The 23,893-nt window shown below is 36.9% G+C and overlaps 1 protein-coding gene across 7 annotated transcripts in view; it reads right to left on the bottom strand.

Annotated features, from left to right (window-relative positions):
- Positions 1–23,893, bottom strand: part of TXNDC16 (thioredoxin domain containing 16) — a 137,420-nt gene that overhangs the window by 81,526 nt on the left and 32,001 nt on the right. For all 7 annotated transcript variants that reach the window (XM_082384820.1, XM_082384819.1, XM_082384824.1 and 4 more), the window contains 2 exons: positions 20,899–20,989; positions 12,585–12,735 (listed from right to left, as the gene is read on the bottom strand). In XM_082384820.1, the coding sequence (XP_082240946.1) occupies positions 12,585–12,735; positions 20,899–20,989 (242 nt within the window). The remainder of the gene's footprint in view (positions 1–12,584; positions 12,736–20,898; positions 20,990–23,893) is intronic.

Raw genomic sequence — 23,893 nt, 5'->3', positions numbered from 1 at the left:
GATTCTGAAGCCCATCCAGGCATATGGGCCAGTTCCTTGATTAGGGCTCAGTCCTACTCCCTAAGGCTTTGCTCTCTGAGGCTCTGGGTTACATATTTGGGCTCTTGACCTGCCCTCCAACTCATCCTTTCTTGTTTACAAAAAAAGGAGCCTGTGTTTGCAGCTGAGCAGATTCCTCAGTCATTTCCTGTCCATAGAATACGGGGAGTCTAAAGACTTCTTTTCATTTTGTGCTGTTTCTGTCCCTTTCCATACAAGCTGGTATACTTCTTCTAAAACCCCGTGGTTCCTTAAAGTTATAATCCATTCCATTAGACAAAAGACAAAATTACAAATGTCCTTGATAGGTAGAAAAAGTAATAGAATAGTACCAAGAAGATTGCTAATAGTACCATAAAAATTACTAATAATTTTATATATCTATAAAAATATGTATATATTTTAAAAATTATAAATTAGTATAAAATATACAAAAGTGACAGAAGCACTCTTGCACTAGGGGTGAGATTATAATTTAGAAATTTTCAAAAAACGATATAAGAAAATGAAGGATTATAAGAGACTACTATGAACTATTACACACCAACAAATTAGATAAACTAGAAGAAACTGATAAACTCCTAGACATATACACCTACCAAGACTGAATCAAGGACCTCCCTGGTGGTGCAGTGGTTAAGACTCTGTGCTTCCACAGCAGGGGGCACAGGTTTGATGCCTGGTTGGGGAACTAAGATCCCATATGCCACACAGCATGGCCAAAAAAAAAAAAAAAGACTGAATCAAGAAGAAACAGAAACTCTGAACATATAACTAGTAAGGAGAGATTGAATCAGCAATCAAAAATCTCCGAACGTAGTAAAGTGCAGGCAGAGATGACTTCATTGGAGAATTCTATCACACATTTCAAAAGAATTAATGCCAATCCTTCTCAAACTCTTCAAAAAAATGAAGAGGAGGGAACACTTCCAAACTTATTGTATTAGGCCAACATTACTCTCATACCAAAACCAGACAAAGATATTATAAGAAAAGAAGACTACAGACCAATATCCCTGATGAAAACTGATGCAAATATCCTCAATAAATACTAATAAAATGAATTCAACAACACTTTAAAAGGATTAAACACCATGACCAAGAGGGACTGATTCCTGGGATGCAGGGATGGTTCAACACATGAAAATCAGGATTGGTTCAAGATGGCAGAGTAGAAGGACGTGCTCTCACTCTCTCTTGCAAGAACACCAGAATCACAACTAACTGCTGAACAATCATCGACAGTAAGACGCTGGAACTCACCAAAAAAGATACCCCACACCCAAAGACAAAGGAGAAGCCACAATGAGATGGCTGAAGGGGCGCAAACACAATAAAATCAAATCCCATAACTGCTGCGTAGGTGACTCACAAACTGGAGAACACTTATACCCCAGAAGTCCACCTACTGGAGTGAAGGTTCTGAGCCCCATGTCAGGCTTCCCAATCTGGGGGTCCAGCAATGAGAGGAGGAATTCCTAGAGAATCAGGCTTTGAAGGCTATCAGGATTTGATTGCAGGACTTCGACAGGACTGGGAGAAACAGAGATTCCACTCTTGGTGGGCACACACAAAGTAGTGTGCGCTTCGGGACTCAGGGGAAGGAGCAGTGACCCCATAGGCGACTGAATCAGATCGATCTGTTAGTGTTGGAGGGTCTCCTGCAGAGGCGGGGGGTGGCTGTGTCTCACTGTGAGGACAAGGACACTGGCAGCAGAAATTCTGGGAAGTACTCCTTAGCATGAGCCCTACCAGAGTCCGCCATTAGCCCCCCCAAAGAGCCCAGGTACGCTCCAGTGTTGGGTTGCCTCAGGCCAAACATCCAACAAGGAGGGAACACAGCCCCACCCATCAGCAGACAAGTGGATTAAGTTTTACTAAGTTCTGCCAACCAAAGCAACAGCCAGCTCTACCCACCACCAGTCCCTCCCATCAGGAGACTGGCACAAGCCTCTTAAATAGCCTCATCCACCAGAGGGCAGACAGCAGAAGCAAGAGGAACTACAATCCTGCAGCCTGTGGAACAAAAACCAAAATCACAGAAAGATAGACAAGATGAAAAGGCAGAGGGCTATGTACCACGTGAAGGAACAAGATAAAACCCCAGAAAAACAACTAAATGAAGTGGAGATAGTCAACCTTCCAGAAAATGAATTCAGAATGATAGTGAAGATGATCCAGGACCTCGGAAAAAGAATGGAGGCAAAGATCGAGAAGATGCAAGAAATGTTTAACAAAGACCTAGAAGAATTAAAGAACAAATAAACAGAGATGAACAACACAATAACTGAAATGAAAAATACATTAGAAGGACTCAATAGCAGAATAACTGAGGCAGAAGAATGGATAAGTGAACTGGAAGACAGAATGGTGGAATTCACTGCTGCGGAACAGAATAAAGAAAAAAGAATGAAAAGATACGAAGACAGCCTAAGAGACTTCTGAGACAACATTAAACGCAACAACATTCGCATTATAGGGGTCCCAGAAGGAAAAGAGAGAGAGAAAGGACCTGAGAAAATATTTGAAGGGATTACAGTTAAAAACTTCCCTAACATGGGAAAGGAAATAGCTACCCAAGTCCAGGAAGCGCAGAGTGTCCCATACAGGATAAACCAAAGGAGAAACATGCCGTGACACATAGTAATCAAATTGGCAAAAATTAAAGACAAAGAAAAATTACTGAAAGCAGCAAGGGAAAAATGACAAATAACATAGAAGGGAACTCCCATAAGGTTAACAACTGATTTCTCAGCAGAAACTCTACAAGCCAGAAGGGAGTGGCATGATATACTTAAAGTGATGAAAGGGAAGAACCTACAATCAAGATTACTCTACCCGGCAAGGATCTCATTCAGATTTGATGGAGAAATCAAAAGCTTTAAGGACAAGCAAAAGCTAAGAGAATTCAGCATCACCAAAGCAGCTCTACAACAAATGCTAAAGGAACTTCTCTAAGTGGGAAACACAAGAGAAGAAAAGGACCTACAAAAACAAACCCAAAACAATTAAGAAAATGGTAATAGGAACATACATATCGATAATTACCTTAAACGTGAATGGATTAAATGCTCCAACCAAAAGACACAGGCTTGCTGAAGGGATACAAAAAGAAGACCCATATATATGCTGTCTACAAGAGACCCACTTCAGACCTAGGGACACATACAAACCAAAAGTGAGGGGATGGAAAAAGATATTCCATGCAAATGGAAATCAAAAGAAAGCTGGAGTAGCAATACTCATATCATAAAAACTAGACTTTAAAATTAAGAATGTTACAAGAGACAAGGAAGGACACTACATAATGATCAAGGGATCAATCCAAGAAGAACATATAACAATTGTAAATATTTATGCACCCAACATAGGAGCACCTCAATACATAAGGCAACTGCTAACAGCTATAAAAGAGGAAATCGACAGTAACACAATAATAGTGGGGGACTTTAACACCTCACTTACACCAATGGACAGATCATCCAAACAGAAAATTAATAAGGAAACACAAGCTGTAAATGACACAATAGACCAGATAAATTTAATTGATATATATTATAGGACATTCCATCCAAAAACAGCAGATTACACTTTCTCCTCAAGTGTGCATGGAACATTCTCCAGGATAGATCACACCTTGGGTCACAAATCAAGCCTCAGTAAATTTAAGAAAACTGAAATCATATCAAGCATCTTTTCTGACCACAACACTATGAGATTAGAAATCAATTACAGGGAAAAAAATTGAAAAAGCACAAACACATGGAGGCTAAACAATACGTTACTAAATAACCAACAGATCACTGAAGAAATCAAAGAGGAAATCAAAAAATACGTACAGACAAATGATAATGAAAACACGACAATCCAAAACCTATGGGATGCAGCAAAAGCAGTTCTAAGAGGGAACTTTATAGCTATACAAGCCTACCTCAAGAAACAAGAAAAATCTCAAATAAACAATCTAACATTACACCCAAAGGAACTAGAGAAAGAAGAACAAACAAAACCCAAAGTTAGCAGACGGAAAGATATCATAATGATCAGAGCAGAAATAAATGAAATAGAAACAAAGAAAACAATAGCAAAGATCAATAAAACTAAAAGCTTCTTCTTTGAGAAGATAAACAAAATTGAGAAATCATTAGCCAGACTCATCAAGAAAAAGAGGGAGGGGCTTCCCTGGTGGCACAGTGGTTGAGAATCTGCCTGCCAATGCAGGGGACACGGGCTCGAGCCCTGGTCCGGGAAGATCCCACATGCTGCGGAGCAACTAGGCCCGTGAGCCACAATTACTGAGCCTGCGCGTCTGGAGCCTGTTCTCCACAACACGAGAGGCCGCGATAGTGAGAGGCCCACGCACCATGATGAAGAGTGGCCGCCGCTTGCTGCAACTAGAGAAAGCTCTTGCACAGAAACGAAGACCCAACACAGCCAAAATAAATAAATAAATAATAGGAAAAAAACAAAAGAAAGAGGGAGATGACTCAAATCAATAAAATTAGAAATGAAAAAGGAGAAGTTACAACAGACACTGCAGAAATACAAGCATCCTAAGAGACTACTACAAGCAACACTATGCCAATAAAATGTACAACCTGGAAGAAATGGACAAATTCTTAGAGAGGTATAACCTTCCAAGTCTGAACCAGGAAGAAATAGAAAATATGAACAGACCAATCACAAGTAATGAAATTGATACTGTGATTAAAAATCTTCCAACAAACAAAAGTCCAGGACCAGATGGCTTCACAGGTGAATTCTATCAAACATTTAGAGAAGAGCTAACACCCAACCTTCTCAAACTCTTCCCAAAAATTGCAGAGTAAGGAACACTCCCAAATTCATTCTATGAGGCCACCATCACCCTGATACCAAAACCAAAGATACTACAAAAAAAGAAAATTACAGACCAATATCACTGATGAATATAGATGCAAAAATCCTCAACAAAATACTAGCAAACAGAATCCAACAACACATTAAAAGGATCATACACCATGATCAAGTGGGATTTATCCCAGGGATGCAAGGATTCTTCAATATATGCAAATGAATCAATGTGATACACTGTATTAACAAATTGAAGAATGAAAACCATATGATCATCTCAATACATGCAGAAAAAGCTTTTGACAAAATTCAACAACGATTTATGATAAAAACTCTCCAGAAAGTGGGCATAGAGGGAACCTACCTCAACATAATAGAAGCCATATATGACAAACTCACAGCAAACATCATTCTCAATGGTGAAAAACTGAAAGCATTTCCTCTAAGATCAGGAACAAGACAAAGATGTCCACTCTTGCCACTATTATTCAACATAGTTTTGGAAGTCCTAGCCACAGCAATCAGAGAAGAAAAGAAATAAAAGGAATACAAATTGGAAAAGAAGAAATAAAACTCTCACTGTTTGCAGATGACATGATACTATACATAGAGAATCCTAAAGATGCCACCAGAAAACTACTAGAGCTAATCAATGAATTTGGTAAAGTTGCAGGATACAAAAGTAATGCACAGAAATCTCTTGCATTCCTATACACTAATGATGAAAAATCTGAAAGGGAAATTAAGGAAACACTTCCATTTACTATTGCAACAAAAAGAATAAAATGCTTAGGAATAAACCTGTCTAGGGAGACAAAAGACCTGTATGTAGAAAACTATAAGACACTGTTGAAAGAAATTAAAGATGATACCAACAGATGGAGAGATATACCATGTTCTTGGATTGGAAGAATCAATATTGTGAAAATGACTATACTACCCAAAGCAATCTACAGATTCAATGCAATCCCTATCAAATTACCAATGGCATTTTTTTACAGAACAGGAACAAACAATCTTAAAATTTGTATGGAGACACAAAAGACCCCGAATAGCCAAAGCAGTCTTGAGGGAACAAAACGGAGCTGGAGGAATCAGACTCCCTGACTTCAGACTATACTACAAAGCTACAGTAATCAAGACAACATGGTACTGGCACAAAAACAGAAATATAGATCAATGGAGCAGGATAGAAAGCCCAAAGATAAACCCATGCACCTATGGTCAACTAATCTATGACCAAGGAGGCAAGGATATACAATGGAGAAAAGACAGTCTCTTCAATAAGTGGTGCTGGGAAAACTGGACAGCTACATGTAAAAGAATGAAATTAGAACACTCCCTAACACCATACACAAAAATAAACTCAAAATGGATTAGAGATGTAAATGTAAGACCGGACACTATAAAACTCTTAGAGGAAAACATAGGAGGAACACTCTTTGACATAAATCACAGCAAGATCTTTTTTGATCCACCTCCTAGAGTAATGGAAATAAAAACAAAAACAAACAAATGGGACTTCATGAAACTTAAAAGCTTTTGCAAAGCAAAGGAAACTACAAACAAGATGAAAAGACAATCCTCAGAATGGGAAAAAATATTTGCAAATGAATCAATGGACAAAGGATTAATCTCCAAAATATATAAACAGCTCATGCAGCTCAATATTAAAAAAACAAACAACCCAATCCAAAAATGGGCAGAAGACCTAAGTAGACATTTCTCCAAAGAGGACATACAGATGGCCAAGAAGCACATGAAAAGCTGCTCAACGTCACTAATTATTAGAGAAATGCAAATCAAAACTACAATGAGGGGGCTTCCCTGGTGGTGCAGTGGTTGAGGGTCCGCCTGCCGGTGCAGGGGATGCGGGTTCGAGCCCTGGTCTGGGAGGATCCCACGTGCCGCGGAGCAGCTGGGCCCGTGAGCCCCAATTGCTGAGCCTGCGCATCTGGAGCCTGTGTTCCACAGTGGGAGAGGCCGCGATGGTGAGAGGCCCGCGCATCTGCAATGAGGAGTGGCCCTCACTTGCCACAACTGGAGAAAGTCCTCTCACAGAAACGAAGACCCAACACAGCCACAAAAAAAAAAAAAAAAAAAAAAAAAAATTTCTTAAAAAAAAAAAAAACTACAATGAGGTATCGCCTCACACCAGTTAGAATGGGCATCATCAGAAAATCTAGAAACAACAAATGCTGGAGAGGGTGTGGAGAAAAGGGAACCCTCTTGCACTGTTGGTGGGAATGTAAATTGATACAGCCACTATGGAGAACAGTATGGAGGTTCCTTAAAAAACTAAAAATAGAATTACCATATAACCCAGCAATCCCACTACTGGGCATATACCCAGAGAAGACCATAATTCAAAAAGACACACGCACCCCAATGTTCACTGCAGCATTATTTACAATAGCCAGGTCATGGAAGCAACCTAAATGTCGATTGATAGACAAATGGATAAAGAAGATGTGGTACATATATACAATGGAATATTACTCAGCCATAAAAAGCAATTAAATTGGGTCATTTGTAGAGACGTGGATGGACCTACAGACTGTCGTACAGAGTGAAGTAAGTCAGAAAGAGAAAAACAAATATCGTATATTAACACATATATGTAGAACCTAGACAAATGGTACAGATGCACCGGTTTGCAAGGCAGAAATAGAGATACGGATGTAGAGAACAAAAGTATGGACACCAAGGGGGGAAAGTGGCGGGGCTGGCGGGGGTGGTGGTGTGATGAATTGGGAGATTGGGATTGACATGTATACACTGATGTGTATATAATGGATGACTAATAAGAACCTGCTGTATAAAAATAAAAGAAAATGCAAAAAAAAAAATAAGAAACCTCTTAAAGAAATTGAAAATAGAGGAAAAATACTAAATTTTAGTTTTGATTGCTATTCAAATGTAAACATTTTCCATCAATAGCTAATTTTCTATGTGGGTGTATATAGTATCTTTGCCCTATTTTGATATTATATTCTTACTACAGTAAAATAATTATGTACACATGTAATAAAAAAATATGAAAATCAATAACTGTAATACACCTCGTTAACATAACAATGGTGAAAAATCACATAATCATCTCAATTGATGCAGAAAAAGCACTTGACAAAATTCAACACTCTTTCATGATAAAAACATTAAAAAACTAGGAAGAGAAGGAAATTACCTCAATATAATAAATGTCACATATGAAAAGCCTACAGCTAACATACTCAATGTGAAAAACTGAATGCTTTTCCTCTAAGATCAGGAACAAGGCAAGGATGTCCACTCTTGCCACTTCTATTCAACATAGTACTGGAAGTCCTAGCCAGAGCAACTAGGCAAGAAAAAGAAATAAATATTCGAATTGGAAAGGTAGAAATAAAATTTTCTCTGTTCACAGATGACATGGTCTTATATGTAGAAAACCCTAAAGATTCCACAAAAATACTATTAGAACTAATGAATAAATTCAGAAAAGTTGCAGGATACAAAATCAACCCTCAAAAATCAGTTGTGTTTCTTACACTAACAATGAACAATACGAAAAGAAAACTAAGAAAATAATCCCATTTATAAGAGCATCAAAAAGAATTAAATACTTAGGAATAAGCTTAACCAAGGAAGTGAAAGACTTGTACATTGAAAACTACAAAACATTGCTGAAAGAAAGAAAAGAAGACAAAAATAAATGGAAAGACATCCCATTCATGTTCATGTTCTTGGATTAGATGTAACATTATTAAAATACTACCCATACTACCCAGTCATCTAGAGATTCAATGCAATCCGTCTCAAAATCCCAATGGCATTTTTTGCAGAAATAGAAAAACCATCCTAAAATACATATGGAATCTCAAGGGACCCTAAATAGCCAAAACAATCTTGAGAAAGAAGAACAAAGCTGGGGCCTCACACTTCCTGATTTCAAAACATATGACAAAGCTACAGTAATCAAAACAGTGTAGTACTGGCATAAAGACAGACATATAGACTAATGGAACAAAATAGAGAGTCCAGAAATAAACCCTTGCATATATGGTCAACTGATCTTTGACAAGGGCACTAAGGCTATATAATGGGGAAAGGATAGTCTCTTCAACAAATGGTGTTGGGAAAACTAGATATCCACATGCAAAAGAATCAAAAGGAAGCATCATCTTACACCACATACAAAAATTAACTCAAAATGAATTAGAGACCTAAATGTAGAACATGAAACTATAAAACTCCTGGAAGAAAAAATAGGGGGAAATCTTCATGACATTGGAATGGAAATGATTTCCTGAAAATGACACCACAAGCACAGGCAACAAAAGGAAAACTAAACAAATGGAACTACATCAAACTTAAAAATGTCTGCACAGCAAAGGGAACAATAAACAGAGTGGAAAAGTAACCTATGAAATGGGAGAAAATATTACAAATCATGTATCAGATAAGGGGTTAATATCCAGAATATTTAAAGAGCTCATACAACTTAACAACAGTAATAAAAATACCAATTAAAAAATGGGCAAAGGACTTACACAGATATTTCTCCAAAGAAGATATATAAATGGCCAATAAGCATATGAAAAGATGCTGCATATCACTAATCATCAATGAAACACAAATCAAAACAACAATGAAATATCACCTCACAATCATTAGGATGGCTAGTATTAAAAAAACAATAACAAAAACAACAGAAAACAACAAGTATGAGCAAGGTTGTGGAGAAAAATGGAACTCTTGCACACTGCTGGCAGCAATGTAACTTGGTGTAGCTACTATGGAAAAGAGTACAGAGATTCGTCAAAAAATCAAAAATAGAACTACCATATGATCTAGCAATCCTATTTCTGGGTATATATCCAAAAGAAAACAGGATCTCAAAGAGATATTTGCACACCCATGTTCATTGTAGCATTATTCACAATAGTCAAGATGTATAAGCAACTTAAACATCCATCAATGGATGAATGGATCAGTAAAATGTGATATTGATACATGTACATCTGTACACACACACACACACACACAATGGAATATTATTTGGTCTTAAAAAAGAAGGAAATCCTAACAAATGCTACAACATGGATGCACCTTGAGGACATCATGCTAAGTGAAATAAGCTAATTATAAAAAGACATACTGCATGATTCTATTTATAAGAGGTCTCTAAAGTAACCAAACTCACAGAAGCAGAAAGTAGAATGGTGCTTGCCAGGGCTGAGGAGAGGAGAACAGGGGAGTTGTTTTTGAATGGATACAGAGTTTCAGTCATTCAAGATGGAAAAGTTATAGAGATCTCTTGTACAACAACACGCATATAGTGAACAATACTGTACTGTATATTTGTAAAAATTGTGAAGAGGGTAAATTGCATTTTTTGCCACAATAAAAAAAAAAAAGATATGAGACAATAATGTCAGGAGCCAACACCTTGCTATATAATATTGTACACTGCCACATGAGCCTGCAAGAAATAATAGAAGTTAACTGAATAAACCATAATAGCATCCTTCTAATTACCTATATAAGAATAGGCTTAAATTAAGTCAAGTGTTCTGGATCTGTCTGAGACAGAGAGCTATCTCAGATGCACAAACAAAAAATAAATAAAAATTTACAGGAAAATGATTATATAATAATTTATCTATTTTAAAATATTTTATCAGGTATTTGCACTTGAAGATTCTTCCTAGTATTCAGATAAAATTTTTCTATCTATCAGAATAAACTGATCATAGAGAAGATCATCAGCATTCCAAAATGTCCTTGGTATTAGCCAACAGCACAATAATTGTACCATTTTCCCATCTGTTTTCATTGCTGGGAATCTTAAGAAGGCATCTAGGGTAACTCCATGCCTGCCAGAATCTCACTTAATTGACTTAAGATTGAAATCACTTAAAATTCCTATGCTTAAGATTTGTTTTCAGTTTGTCAAGACTTAAAATGACATGCCCCTATCATGATTATAAGATGCAGTTGTGCTTTTATATCTACAATAATTAAACACCCAAGTACCCTATCTACTTAAAATAGATACAAATACACACACACAAATGCACACACAAAAACTTCAACCTGCATCTATTTTCACATGCTTAGAAGTAAAATAATGCATATAATTGCAGTGATCATGCATCCAGAATTTACCAAAAGTCTGAATCCCAGTTTCCATTTTTTATTAATGTTTATAGATAATGTCTACTGGTGAATAGATAAAATCCTGAGAATTCTTAATACCTCAACATTGGAAGAAAAGGAAATGAGGAGGGAGAGAAATGGTGAAGAACTGTACAAGGAACTGACCTGGGATTTGTGGTGAAATGGAAGATCAAACCAAATTCAGAGGATATTCTCCCCATGGAAATAACATAAATGTCCCCTCTCGTACCCCAGTGAAAGGAAAGGAAAAAAGATCTACATACTGCTTCTTTTTTTTAGTTGTTTGAAGCCAAAATCTAACCAAATAAAAACTGACCAAAATAAAGAACTCAGGAATGAAGCCAGTAAAATTGGGGCTGGTGAGCTCTGAATCTATTTAAATGTGGAAGAAAGGCTTTTTTTTAAAGTGGGAATTATGGTTATAGAACACAGTATAAATATTATAACCTTTACAATGTAAAATAACACAAAACTAAAATCTGGAGGGTAAGAGGAGCTGAGATGGAAATAAATGTAAGAAGTTAGTATTCTCATCTTTCACGGCAAAGAGTAAATCAACATTAGCTAAAATAGAAATATGTAGTTTTTTAAATAATGATTTTCATTTCTTAATGTTGTTCACAATCACTTCAACACTTAAGACAATATTTCCTAAAAAGCCCTCTGATGAAGAAACAATTTCTCAAAAGTTCCATAATTCCTCTAGTTTCACATCAGTTTCTTTTTCTTCTCTTAAATTCAAATAAGATTAAATATAATGTTTCTTACTATAAAGTAACTCATGCAATATATGTCCATTAATCCATTCATCCCTCTATCTGTATGTATCTATATGGATGCAGAGATGACTGGTGTGCATCTAACAGTTCATTTCTGAATGATGGGAACTGGTGGCTTTTAAATTTTTTATTCTTTATACTTTGCTGCACTGTTTGGATTATTTATGGCACATATGCACAATTTTTATTTAAAAAGGACATAGTGAGTGGGAAGGCCTACTGAAGGTTTTACATATGCTCAGGACAACCCTTCGAACTTTCAGAGAGAAAAGTCTGCTGATCACCTACTGAGTCTCTCTAAAATTCTTCCAGGCTGACAGTAAGGGAAGTGGGGCACCAGAAATGCTATAGTTCCAATATTTAGGAACTTTTAAAACAGGGATCAAAACATTCACAAAAGAGGTCTTTTCTTAACCCATGATGTAATCTTTGTGATCTTAGAATGGTCACAGTTCTTTATAACTACCACAGAATATTTCCACAGTTCATTACAACTACCATTATAATTACAGTGCTATATTGGATTTCAAAAGAACAGCACTTCAAGGCATTTTCAAAACAACAACATTTCAAGGCATTAAAATATCATTTTATGAATACAGTCTATCTTCTATTCTACCTTTAATAAGGTACTACTCCTAAATCTGCCTAAATGAAATAAATATGTCCAAGAGGGAAAGAGATAGCTCATCTAAGTAAAATGCATATCTGTGAATCAAAACAATAAATCTTATATATGAATTATCTAATATATTTAAATAAGACACATACCAGCAGAGGTGCTTCCATTGTCTTCATAAAACGATGAATGTTCAGTGTAGTCAATGACTGTTCCATTAGTGTTCTCCTACATTGCTGGGTCAAGTCCAAGACTGGTTTACAATGAAAAAAATAGAGATGTGCGTATTCTATATCTTCAGTGCTGTAAATTAAAAATTAGGGACAGACCCACTTGAAGTTCAACGTGTGATCCTTCTACCATGCAGAAAGATATAACAAATCTCTTTGTCCATGCTTTTGAATTACTGTTTTGGTAAAATCCTAAAACAATATAACAAAATAAAATGGACCTAAGCAAAAAAGAGGATATAAGAAATTTCTGAGTTGTATAAACAGTTTTTTTCCTGAACTCTTTCATATGGTAGCTTCTAAATTAGAGACAGGTCTACACAATCTTTTTTTTTAGATAAAAGACTGTCACCTTGAGGACAATGAGATTATCTTAAAATATAGTAGCTTTTCTATAGCTGTGCTAAATAAATAAAGCTTTGTAACACAAATTTTCTAGGTTTAATTTAAACCCAAATCTGTTTTGAATAAACTTCAGCCAAAACATGCCTTAAAATAGAAACCATGTGACACTTTGTGGGAGTTAGTGAGTTTGTATCTGAAATATTACAAAACTCAGCAAATATGGCTTATAATTTGAGTTTTGGCATTCCCTTCAAGAGAATTCAAAGATAAACTTAGAGTGAGTAAGTAAGGTTTGCCAAAATTAAAATAGCATTTTATAAATCTCCATATGGCATTAGTAGAGTTTGGCAAAATACTGCAAATTTTTATTTTTACAATATTATTTTAATTCTTGACACATGCTTCAACTGAGCTCCAAGATTCACTGATTTCAAATTTAATTGCAAAGTAATTTCTAATATATTCAGTGATTAAAGAAATGATCAAAGATTACTTAATGCCTACACTGTTAGGCCCTATGTTGAATATAAGAGAATAAGATGAATAAGATGATTCAAATCCTTGAGGGGCTTAGGCTAAGGGACATATATTTCGTAAAAAAATGAAAATGTGATTCATAAGTGCTAGAATATACAAAGTGCTATGAGAAACAAAGAAATATTTCATTCTGCCTCAAGTCAGTAAAGAGAAGAAAGGGAAGGGAAGGGAAGGGAGCTCATCATAGAGACTGAAAACAGTAAGAGAGAATGACTTCTCCAAGAAGATAAGACTAATGGGTATTTCAGACAAAAGGAACTATAGAGCCAAGACCCAATCAAAGTGTATAACTTTTTTTTTTTTTTAAACATCTTTATTGAAGTATAATTGCCTTACAATACTGTGTTAGCTTCTGCTTTATAACAAAGTGAATCAGTTATACATATACAATATGTTCCCATTTCTCTTCCCTCTTGCATCTCCCTCCCTCCCACCCTCCCCATCCCACCCCTCTAGGTGGTCACAAAGCACCGAGCTGATCTCCCTGTGCTATGCGGCTGCTTCCCACTAGCTATCTATTTTACATTTGGTAGTGTATATATGTCCATGACACTCTCTTAACCTGTCACATCTCACCCCACCCCCTCCCCATATCCTCAAGTCCATTCTCTAGTAGGTCTGTGTCTTTATTCCCGTCTTGCCACTAGGTTCTTCATGGCCTTTTTTTTTTTTTTTTTTTTTTCCTTAGATTCCATATATATGTGTTAGCATACTGTATTTGTTTTTCTCTTTCTGACTTACTTCACTCTGTATGACAGACTCTAACTCCATCCACCTCATTACAAATACCTCCATTTCATTTCTTTTTATGGCTGAGTAATATTCCATTGTATATATGTGCCACATCTTCTTTATCCATTCGTCTGTCGATGGACATTTAGGTTGCTTCCAGGTCCTGGCTATTGTAAATAGAGCTGCAATGAACATTGTGGTACATGATATTTTTTGACCTATGGTTTTCTCAGGGTATATGCCCAGTAGTGGGATTGCTGGGTCGTATGGTAGTTCTATTTTTAGTTTTTTAAGGAACCTCCATACTGTTCTCCATAGTGGCTGTATCAATTTACATTCCCACCAACAGTGCAAGAGTGTTCCCTTTCCTCCACACCCTCTCCAGCATTTATTGTTTCTAGATTTTTTGATGATGGCCATTCTGACCGGTGTGAGATGATATCTCATTGTAGTTTTGATTTGCATTTCTCTAATGATTAATGATGTTGAGCATTCTTTCATGTGTCTGTAGGCCATCTGTATATCTTCTTTGGAGAAATGTCTATTTAGGTCTTCTGCCCATTTTTGGATTGGGTTGTTCGTTTTTTTGTTATTGAGCTGCATGAGCTGCTTGTAAATCTTGGAGATTAATCCTTTGTCAGTTGCTTCATTTGCAAATATTTTCTCCCATTCTAAGGGTTGTCTTTTGGTCTTGTTTATGGTTTCCTTTGCTGTGCAAAAGCTTTTAAGTTTCATTAGGTCCCATTTGTTTATTTGTGTTCTTATTTCCATTTCTCTGGGAGCTGGGTCAAAAAGAATCTTGCTGTGATGTATGTCATAGAGTGTTCTGCCTATGTTTTCCTCTAAGAGTTTGATAGTGTCTGGCCTTACACTTAGGTCTTTAATCCATTTGGAGTTTATTTTTGTGCATGGTGTCAGGGAGTGTTCTAATTTCATACTTTTACATGTACCTGTCCAATTTTCCCAGCACCACTTATTGAAGAGGCTGTCTTTTCTCCACTGTATATGCTTGCCTCCTTTATCAAAGATAAGGTGACCATATGTACGTGGGTTTATCTCTGGGCTTTCTATCCTGTTCCATTGATCTATATTTCTGTTTTTGTGCCAGTACCAAACTGTCTTGATTACTGAAGCTTTGTAGTATAGTCTGAAGTCAGGGAGCCTGATTCCCCCAGCTCCATTTTTCGTTCTCAAGATTGCTTTGGCTATTCGGGGTCTTTTGTGTTTCCATACAAATTGTGAAATTTTTTGTTCTAGTTCTGTGAAAAATGCCAGTGGTAGTTTGATAGGGATTGCATTGAATCTGTAGATTGCTTTGGGTAGTAGAGTCATTTTCACAATGTTGATTCTTCCAATCCAGGAACATGGTATATCTCTCCATCTATTTGTATCATCTTTAATTTCTTTCATCAGTGTCTTATAATTTTCTGCATACAGGTCTTTTGTCTCCTTAGGTAGGTTTATTCCTAGATATCTTATTCTTTTTGTTGCAATGGTAAACGGGAGTGTTTTCTTAATTTCACTTTCAGATTTTTCGTCATTAGTGTATAGAAATGCAAGCGATTTCTGTGCATTAATTTTGTATCCTGCTACTTTACCAAATTCATTGATTAGCTCTAGGAGTTTTCTGGTAGCCTCTTTAGGATTCTCTATGTATAGTATCATGTCATCTGCAAATAGTGACAGCTTTACTTCTTCTTTTCCGATTTGGATTCCTTTTATTTCTTTCTCTTCTCTGATTGCTGTGGCTAACACTTCCAAAACTATGTTGAATAATAGTGGTGAGAGTGGGCAACCTTGTCTTGTTCCTGATCTTAGTGGAAATGGTTTCAGTTTTTCACCATTGAGGACAATGTTGGCTGTGGGTTTGTCATATATGGCCTTTATTATGTTGAGGAAAGTTCCCTCTATGCCTACTTTCTGCAGGGCTTTTATCATAAATTGGTGTTGAATTTTGTCAAAAGCTTTCTCTGCATCTATTGAGATGATCATATGGTTTTTCTCCTTCAATTTGTTAATATGGTGTATCACATTGATTGATTTGCGTATATTGAAGAATCCTTGCATTCCTGGGATAAACCCCACTTGATCATGGTGTATGATCCTTTTAATGTGCTGTTGGATTCTGTTTGCGAGTATTTTGTTGAGGATTTTTGCATCTATGTTCATCAGTGATATTGGCCTGTAGTTTTCTTTCTTTGTGACATCTTTGTCTGGTTTTGGTATCAGGGTGATGGTGGCCTCGTAGAATGAGTTTGGGAGTGTTCCTCCCTCTGCAATATTTTGGAAGAGTTTGAGAAGGATAGGTGTTAGCTCTTCTCTAAATGTTTGATAGAATTCACCTGTGAAGCCATCTGGTCCTGGGCTTTTGTTTGTTGGAAGGTTTTTAATCACAGTTTCAATTTCAGTGCTTGTGATTGGTCTGTTCATATTTTCTATTTCTTCCTGGTTCAGTCTCGGCAGTTTGTGCATTTCTAAGAATCTGTCCATTTCTTCCAGGTTGTCCATTTTATTGGCATAGAGTTGCTTGTAGTAATCTCTCATGATCTTTGTATTTCTGCAGTGTCAGTGGTTATTTCTCCTTTTTCATTTCTAATTCTATTGATCTGAGTCTTCTCCCTTTTTCTCTTGATGAGTCTGGCTAATGGTTTATCAATTTTGTTTATCTTCTCAAAGAACCAGCTTTTAGTTTCATTGATTTTTGCTATTGTTTCCTTCATTTCTTTTTCATTTATTTCTGACCTGATCTTTATAATTTCTTTCCTTCTGCTGGCTTTGGGGTTTTTTTGTTCTTCTTTCTCTAATTGCTTTAGGTGCAAGGTTAGGTTGTTTATTCGAGATGTTTCCTGTTTCTTGAGGTAGGCTTGTATTGCTATAAACTTCCCTCTTAGCACTGCTTTTGCTGCGTCCCATAGGTTTTGGGTCGTCGTATCTCCATTGTCATTTATTTCTAGGTATTTTTTGATTTCCCCTTTGATTTCTTCAGTAATCACTTCATTATTAAGTAATGTATTGTGTAGCCTCCATGTGTTTGTATTTTTTACAGATCTTTTCCTGTAATTGATATCTAGTTTCATAGCGTTGTGGTCGGAAAAGATACTTGATACGATTTCAATTTTCTTAAATTTACCAAGGTTTGATTTGTGACCCAAGATATGATCTATCCTGGAGAATGTTCCATGAGCACTTGAGAAAAATGTGTATTCTGTTGTTTTTGGGTGGAATGTCCTATAAATATCAATTAAGTCCATCTTGTTTAATGTATCATTTAAAGCTTGTGTTTCCTTATTTATTTTCATTTTGGATGATCTGTCCATTGGTGAAAGTGGGGTGTTAAAGTCCCCTACTATGATTGTGTTGCTGTCGATTTCCCCTTTTATGGCTGTTAGTACTTGCCTTATGTATTGAGGTGCTCCTATGTTGGGTGCATAAATATTTACAATTGTTATACCTTCCTCTTGGATCGATCCCTTGATCATTATATAGTGTCCTTCTTTGTCTCTTGTAATAGTCTTTATTTTAAAGTCTATTTTGTCTGATATGAGAATTGCTACTCCAGCTTTCTTTTGATTTCCATTTGCATGGAATATCTTTTTCCATCCCCTCACTTTCAGTCTGTATGTGTCTCTAGGTCTGAAGTGGGTCTCTTGTAGACAGCATATATATGGGTCTTGTTTTTGTATCCATTCAGCCAGCCTGTGTCTTTTGGTGGAAGCATTTAATCCATTTACATTCAAGGTAATTATCGATATGTATGTTCCTATTCCCATTTTCTTAAATGTTTTGGGTTTGTTATCGTAGGTGTTTTCCTTCTCTTGTGTTTCTTGCCTAGAGAAGTTCCTTTAGCATTTGTTGTAAAGCTGGTTTGGTAGTGCTGAACTCTCTCAGCTTTTGCTTGTCTGTAAAGGTTTTAATTTCTCCATCACATTTGAATGAGATCCTTGCTGGCAAAGTGTATAACTTTTTGAGAGGAACCATAAATAGTCACATATTGCTGAAAGGAAAGTGTTGAGAGCAAGAGGACCCAGCTGAGGTTGGACTACCTATCATAACCTCTGAAAGAATAAAATAATGTTGGAAAGTTATTTAATCAGGGATCATTTGGTTGTAGGTAACAGACAGCAAAAAGGTGGGAGTGAGGGGGATTTACTGGTAGTTCAGAAGAGCATCTCACAGAATACACGGAAAATTCAAGTAACTGGATCACAGAATAAATGTATAGATCTGAACAGCAAGAGTTCAGGGACATTTGGCCATCAACACTTTTTACCTCCCCGCTCTCTCTGCTTTACTTCTACATGCGCAAAACATTCCTGCGGGCAAGAGAGCCAAAATGCTGTATAGTCCAGCTTCTCCATGCCCAATTCCAAGTTCCTGGAAAAGGCATCCTATCTGCTCAGGTAAGTCCATGGATTGGATGACTCTAGGTCAGGTGGCCACCTCCAACTTAATTGACTGTGATATGTATGAGGTAGGGGTAACACCCTTCTTGGCCTATACACAGATTCTTTAAGAAGGGAATATGGGGAGGTAGCAGAAAGTACTGGTGTCTCTATAGCATGCTACCTCTTGTACTACCTATCACATATACCCTTCTTTTTAAATTTTTTTACCATTTAAAAAAAAATTTATTGGAGTATAGTTGATTTACAATGTTGTATTAGTTTCAGGTGTACAGCAAAGTGAATCAGATATATATATATATATATCTCTCCACTCTTTTTTAGATTCTTTTCCCATATAGGCCATTACAGAGCATATATACCCTTCTTAACCGACATTTCAAACATACTCAGGTCCAACATGATATAACAATTAATATACTAGATTATTCAGTGTTATCGCCCCAGCAACTAGAATAGTGCCTAGAACATAGAAGGCATTCAATAAATATTTGTTGAATGAAACAATGACCAAAGGAAAGAAGAAAATAAAAAGAACAAATGAAAGAAAAGATACATTCACCTCTTCCCCATTAGGAGACAACTCGAAGTCATCACTAACTACTTCACTCAGAAGTGATGTCCCAGGACTACATTATTCTGAATCCACAGTCCTTCACTATCACATCAGGTCCAGATATGACTCCTCACCATTTTGTAGCCATGAATAAATGAGAATGCAAACTTCTCCAATATGTCATGTACTCAAAAGTTTATGAAAAACAGAATAACTGTACATTTTTAAATTCTCATTTTTAAAATGGGGGAAAGCATAAATCCTTCCAGAACATTACAATGTTTAGTTATAGATCAATATATAGTCTGTCTTGTTGAATAGTATTTGTAAAATAAATGAGAGGACTTATACCTTGCCAGTAAATAACCAAACCTCTATGTTTTAAGCATGTCACCGTTACTTGCAATTATTCATTAACAGAAAAATAAAGAAGCTAGTAATGCAAGAGAAAATACAAACAACCCTCAGAGAAAGTGTGGGGCTAGCACAGAATCATAATGGGACTGAGAATCTCAAGGTTCCCCCATTCCAAGATGGGATATTGGTAGTCTACATTGGGAGTAGCAAAGTAGCTGGCTACAGTACTGCTCACTGTAAGTATCTTGAGACTCAGTGACTACTTACTGTAAAGTTTTAGGGTATTGTCAGCATGATTCTCAAATTGTTAAAAACATTAATTCTTATACAAATAGCAAACATGCATCAAAGTTTTATTTAACTCACTGAGGGAACCAGCAGAATGGCAGTTCAATAAGAAGATAGAAAAAGGAATGCTGGTTAATGTCATACAGAGCAATAAAAACATAACTTTTCTTTGCAAGCACTTCACTCTCTGCCTATCCACTCCCCGCAAAAAAAAAAAAAAAAAATTGTTTCACTTTATCAGTTTTCTGTGTACTAACCTCTATGTTTACAAAGTTGTAAAATGTCTGGGATTTAATTAATTGTGTGTGGTATATCAAATAGTCACTATTTTCTGAGAGGTGAGCAGGAGGGCTCATTAAAAACTCTTGCATGGTTTAAAAAGGTCACACAATCACCATTTTGCCCTGCTTTGTTTTCATTTTCCTGAAGAGCATTTTGAAGCCAAACTTAGAAGTCTTCAAATGCACTGGTTATTCCTTGTGTCCCCATGTACTAAACAGAAGAAAAACTTTAACCCTAGGTTGCCCAGCCAAAAGCAGTCCAAAGAAGGTCTCTACCTAAAATTGTAAGCTAGAAACTAGACAAGAAAATTAAACATTTAAAACATTCTGTTCAAAACTGTACTCAAATATATATAAGATTTTTCTGGTATAGTAACTTATGGAACTCTCAGGAAGAATCTCTGGAGCTTAGTTATGAAAGCTGTTATTTTATCACCTATCTGATCACTGTGGCAGATCTATTCATAAAATACACGTGGCCACTCAAGGGATCACATCTTGTGGCTTATCCATACTGCCTTCGTTCACCTTAGTTTAACATTCCTTCTGTATATTTAAGTTCATTTTAGTACAGCAGATAATAGTGATGAAGAGGATTTCAGGTTTCACTTATATATTCACATCTGGTTACGATTCCTCTCAGATGAGTCCACACTGTGGGAGTACGATGGAAATGCTGAATAAGTAATGTGAAATAAGTGAACTTAAAATTGTTAACTTATGCTTCTTATACATACCCAATACTTTCCAAAAGGGCAATTTCTGTGGTTAAGACAAATTGGTACGTGGTCCCATACACAAAAGCAGCTTCCATGACAGCTCTGTGCTCTGAAGAGAGAGAAAGAAGTTGGGAGAGAGGAGGAGTTATTCTATTCAGAATACTTTCCTACACCCTTTTATGCTCTATTATGTTTAAAGAAAAAGCCTTTGTAGGGATCCCAGTTGGGAAAATGCAGGCAGTTAAAGAAGTTATAAAAAGTCTGTTCTAGTCAAGGTAAGAGAAGAACTAAGAGGGAATAGAAAATGAGCTATACTTGAGAATATATGACAAATCTGTGATAGTTTCTTCCCAGTAGTAGGGAAGACAATATGAGTTCATCATACAACTTTCATATGTTATATTTTATATACAAATATGTGTACACTATTTCTGGCTTCGTTTTTTTTAATCAAACTTATTCTTATATATAGTTTAAAGAGACAACTCTACAAGGTGTTATTAAGAAAATGAACAGTTCCTCTACCCTCAACCACTATTTCCAACTCCCAAGGGACAGCGACTTTCAACTCTTTTACTCTTCCTTTTGGTATTTACCTCCAAGTCTCTAAATGACCTTCTTATACTCTTATTTCCTGATTTTTTTTTTTTTTTTTTTTTTTAGTGTTAGTATTTTCTATTGACTTCCCACTATGGAAGGTGATAAATTAGCTCTCCTTTCCAAAACCCCACTCCACAAATATACACAATTCTAACCCCTCAACGTGCTCAATATAGTCCTAATTTTTATTAGCTCAATAGTCAGGATTTACACTGTTGGGACTCAGTAAATACTATTTCCTTTTGAAATTTTTTCACTACAGTTACAGGTATCTTTTTAAATTTTTGTTTAGATTTCTTGCTAATTTATTCCTAAATTCTTCCACAATTGTCTAATGCTCTGAATACTTCAAATACATCAGTTATATTATCAACACCCTCTTGTGGCAGACATTTTTGCAGAGCCTTCTGATTTGCTCCAGTGTGGACTCTGCTGCTCAACCCGCCGCACAACTTTCATCCCGGGGACTCACTTCATCGTCACCCTGGGGATGCTCTGATTCTCACTCTTACATTGGGTCCTTGGCCTGTTACCCACATCTTCTTGACTAATTTGTTCCCTTGCTCCCATTCTCTAGCTCCTTCCTGGGAGAGGATATATGGAATACACATTTTTTGCAACCTTACACTTCTCAAAGTGTCTTTATTCTACTTTCATAACTAACTATAGTTGTCGGCATGGAGCAGTCTAGCATTTCCCCTGAGAATTTTGAAAGCATTGCTCCACTGTCTTCAGTTCCCAGGACTACAACTGAGAAGTCCAAAGCCATCCTGATTCTTTTTTTTTTTTAATTTATTTATTATTTATTTTTGGCTGCGTTGGGTCTTCATTGCTGCGCACGGGCTTTCTCTAGTTGCGGCAAGCAGGGGCTACTCTTCCTTGTGGTGCGCAGGCTTCTCATTGCAGTGGCTTCTCTTGTTGCAGAGCATGGGCTTTAGGCACAAGGGCTTCAGTAGTTGTGGCACATGGGCTCTGTAGTTGTGGCTCGCAGGCTCTAGAGCGCAGACTCAGTAGTTGTGGCACACGGGCTTAGTTCCTCCGCGGCATGTGGGATCTTCCCGGACCAGGGCTTGAACCCATGTCCCCTGCATTGGCAGGCGGATTCTTAACCACTGCGCCACCAGGGAAGCCCCGCCTTCTGATTCTTGATCCTTTAACTGCAATATTTTTTCCTTTCTTGAAGATTTTAGAATAGCGTTTGTTCCCAATATTCTGAAAATTCAATATGAGATGCTCTGCTGTGGCTCTACATTTAAACACTCTGCTGGGATTCAGTGGGCCCTTTCAATTTGGAAGCTCAAAATCCTTCAGTTCTGGGAAATTTTCTTCAAGTATTTCTTTGAAGATTCCTTCCTTTTCATATCTTATTTTCCCTTTTCTCCTCACTGCCATTTCTGGGTAGTTATCTTCCCCTCCCCGACCTAATCTTCTACCACTTGAATCACATATCATCAGATTATTCCACTCACCACTCTGCCTTGTTGGAGTCATCTACAACCCGAGCCAGGGTTAATCCCCCTCATTCCATGAAAAATTTCGCTTCTGTCACACTGTCACACTCTCCGATACTACTCCTATCATAACCTTGGTGATTTTACTATCCCCATAGATGATCCTCGCAAAATCCTAGCCTTTCAGTCCTTGGTCTTCTCTGGAGATTCCAGTGATCTCTCTTCAGTCCTGCCTTACCCACTCACTGCCAGGGTCCCACTCCAGGCTTTGTAATCACCAATCACTGCAAATCCCTCCAAAATGTCCAGCACTCCTCCCAACACACACACCCACACACACACACCCTTCCATCTCCAGGTCACTCTGTCTAGTACATAACTTTAACCTTCCCGGACGTACAATCCTACCATTTTCACTGTCCTTTATCCACCTCATGTCCTCTCTTCCCTCCTAACCCAGCTTAAATTCCATGGTCAGTCTTTATAATCACTCCCCCGCCTGTCTTGCTAAAACACAGTCCAAGTTAAATCAAATAATCTGCCTATTCTGTACTTACATCCATGAAAGTGAATATGGCTGGGGGAAAAAAAAAAAAAAGGAAAGAAAACAAGAACCTGCTAGCATCACCACGTCAATGGTTTCACTTTAGATTACTGGCATCAACTATTACTGCTGCCTAGCAACCATTCTTTATTTTCAGGCCTTCTAAAACAACTATTTCATCTCTTCTTTCCTCAAACTATCTGATCACTTTATTTCTATTTCATTGAGAAAATGAACAAATTAAGAAAAACCCAAAAAAGCTCCCAGCACCATATCTATCTGCCCCCTTAACTAAATTGATGTCCATATTCTGTCTTCCCTTCTAATACCATAGGCGAATTTTCTGTGCTCCCAGTAAAGAACAACCCCTCCCCCGGATCACTAGATTCCATTTCCTCTAGTCTATTCAAAGATGTTG

Source organism: Balaenoptera borealis (genome assembly GCF_965194805.1).
Source record: "Balaenoptera borealis genome assembly, chromosome: 3".
In the NCBI taxonomy this organism is placed as follows: Eukaryota; Metazoa; Chordata; class Mammalia; order Artiodactyla; family Balaenopteridae; genus Balaenoptera; species Balaenoptera borealis.
Note: the sequence above shows the minus strand (reverse complement) of the source record. Positions and strands in the feature narration are given on the sequence as shown.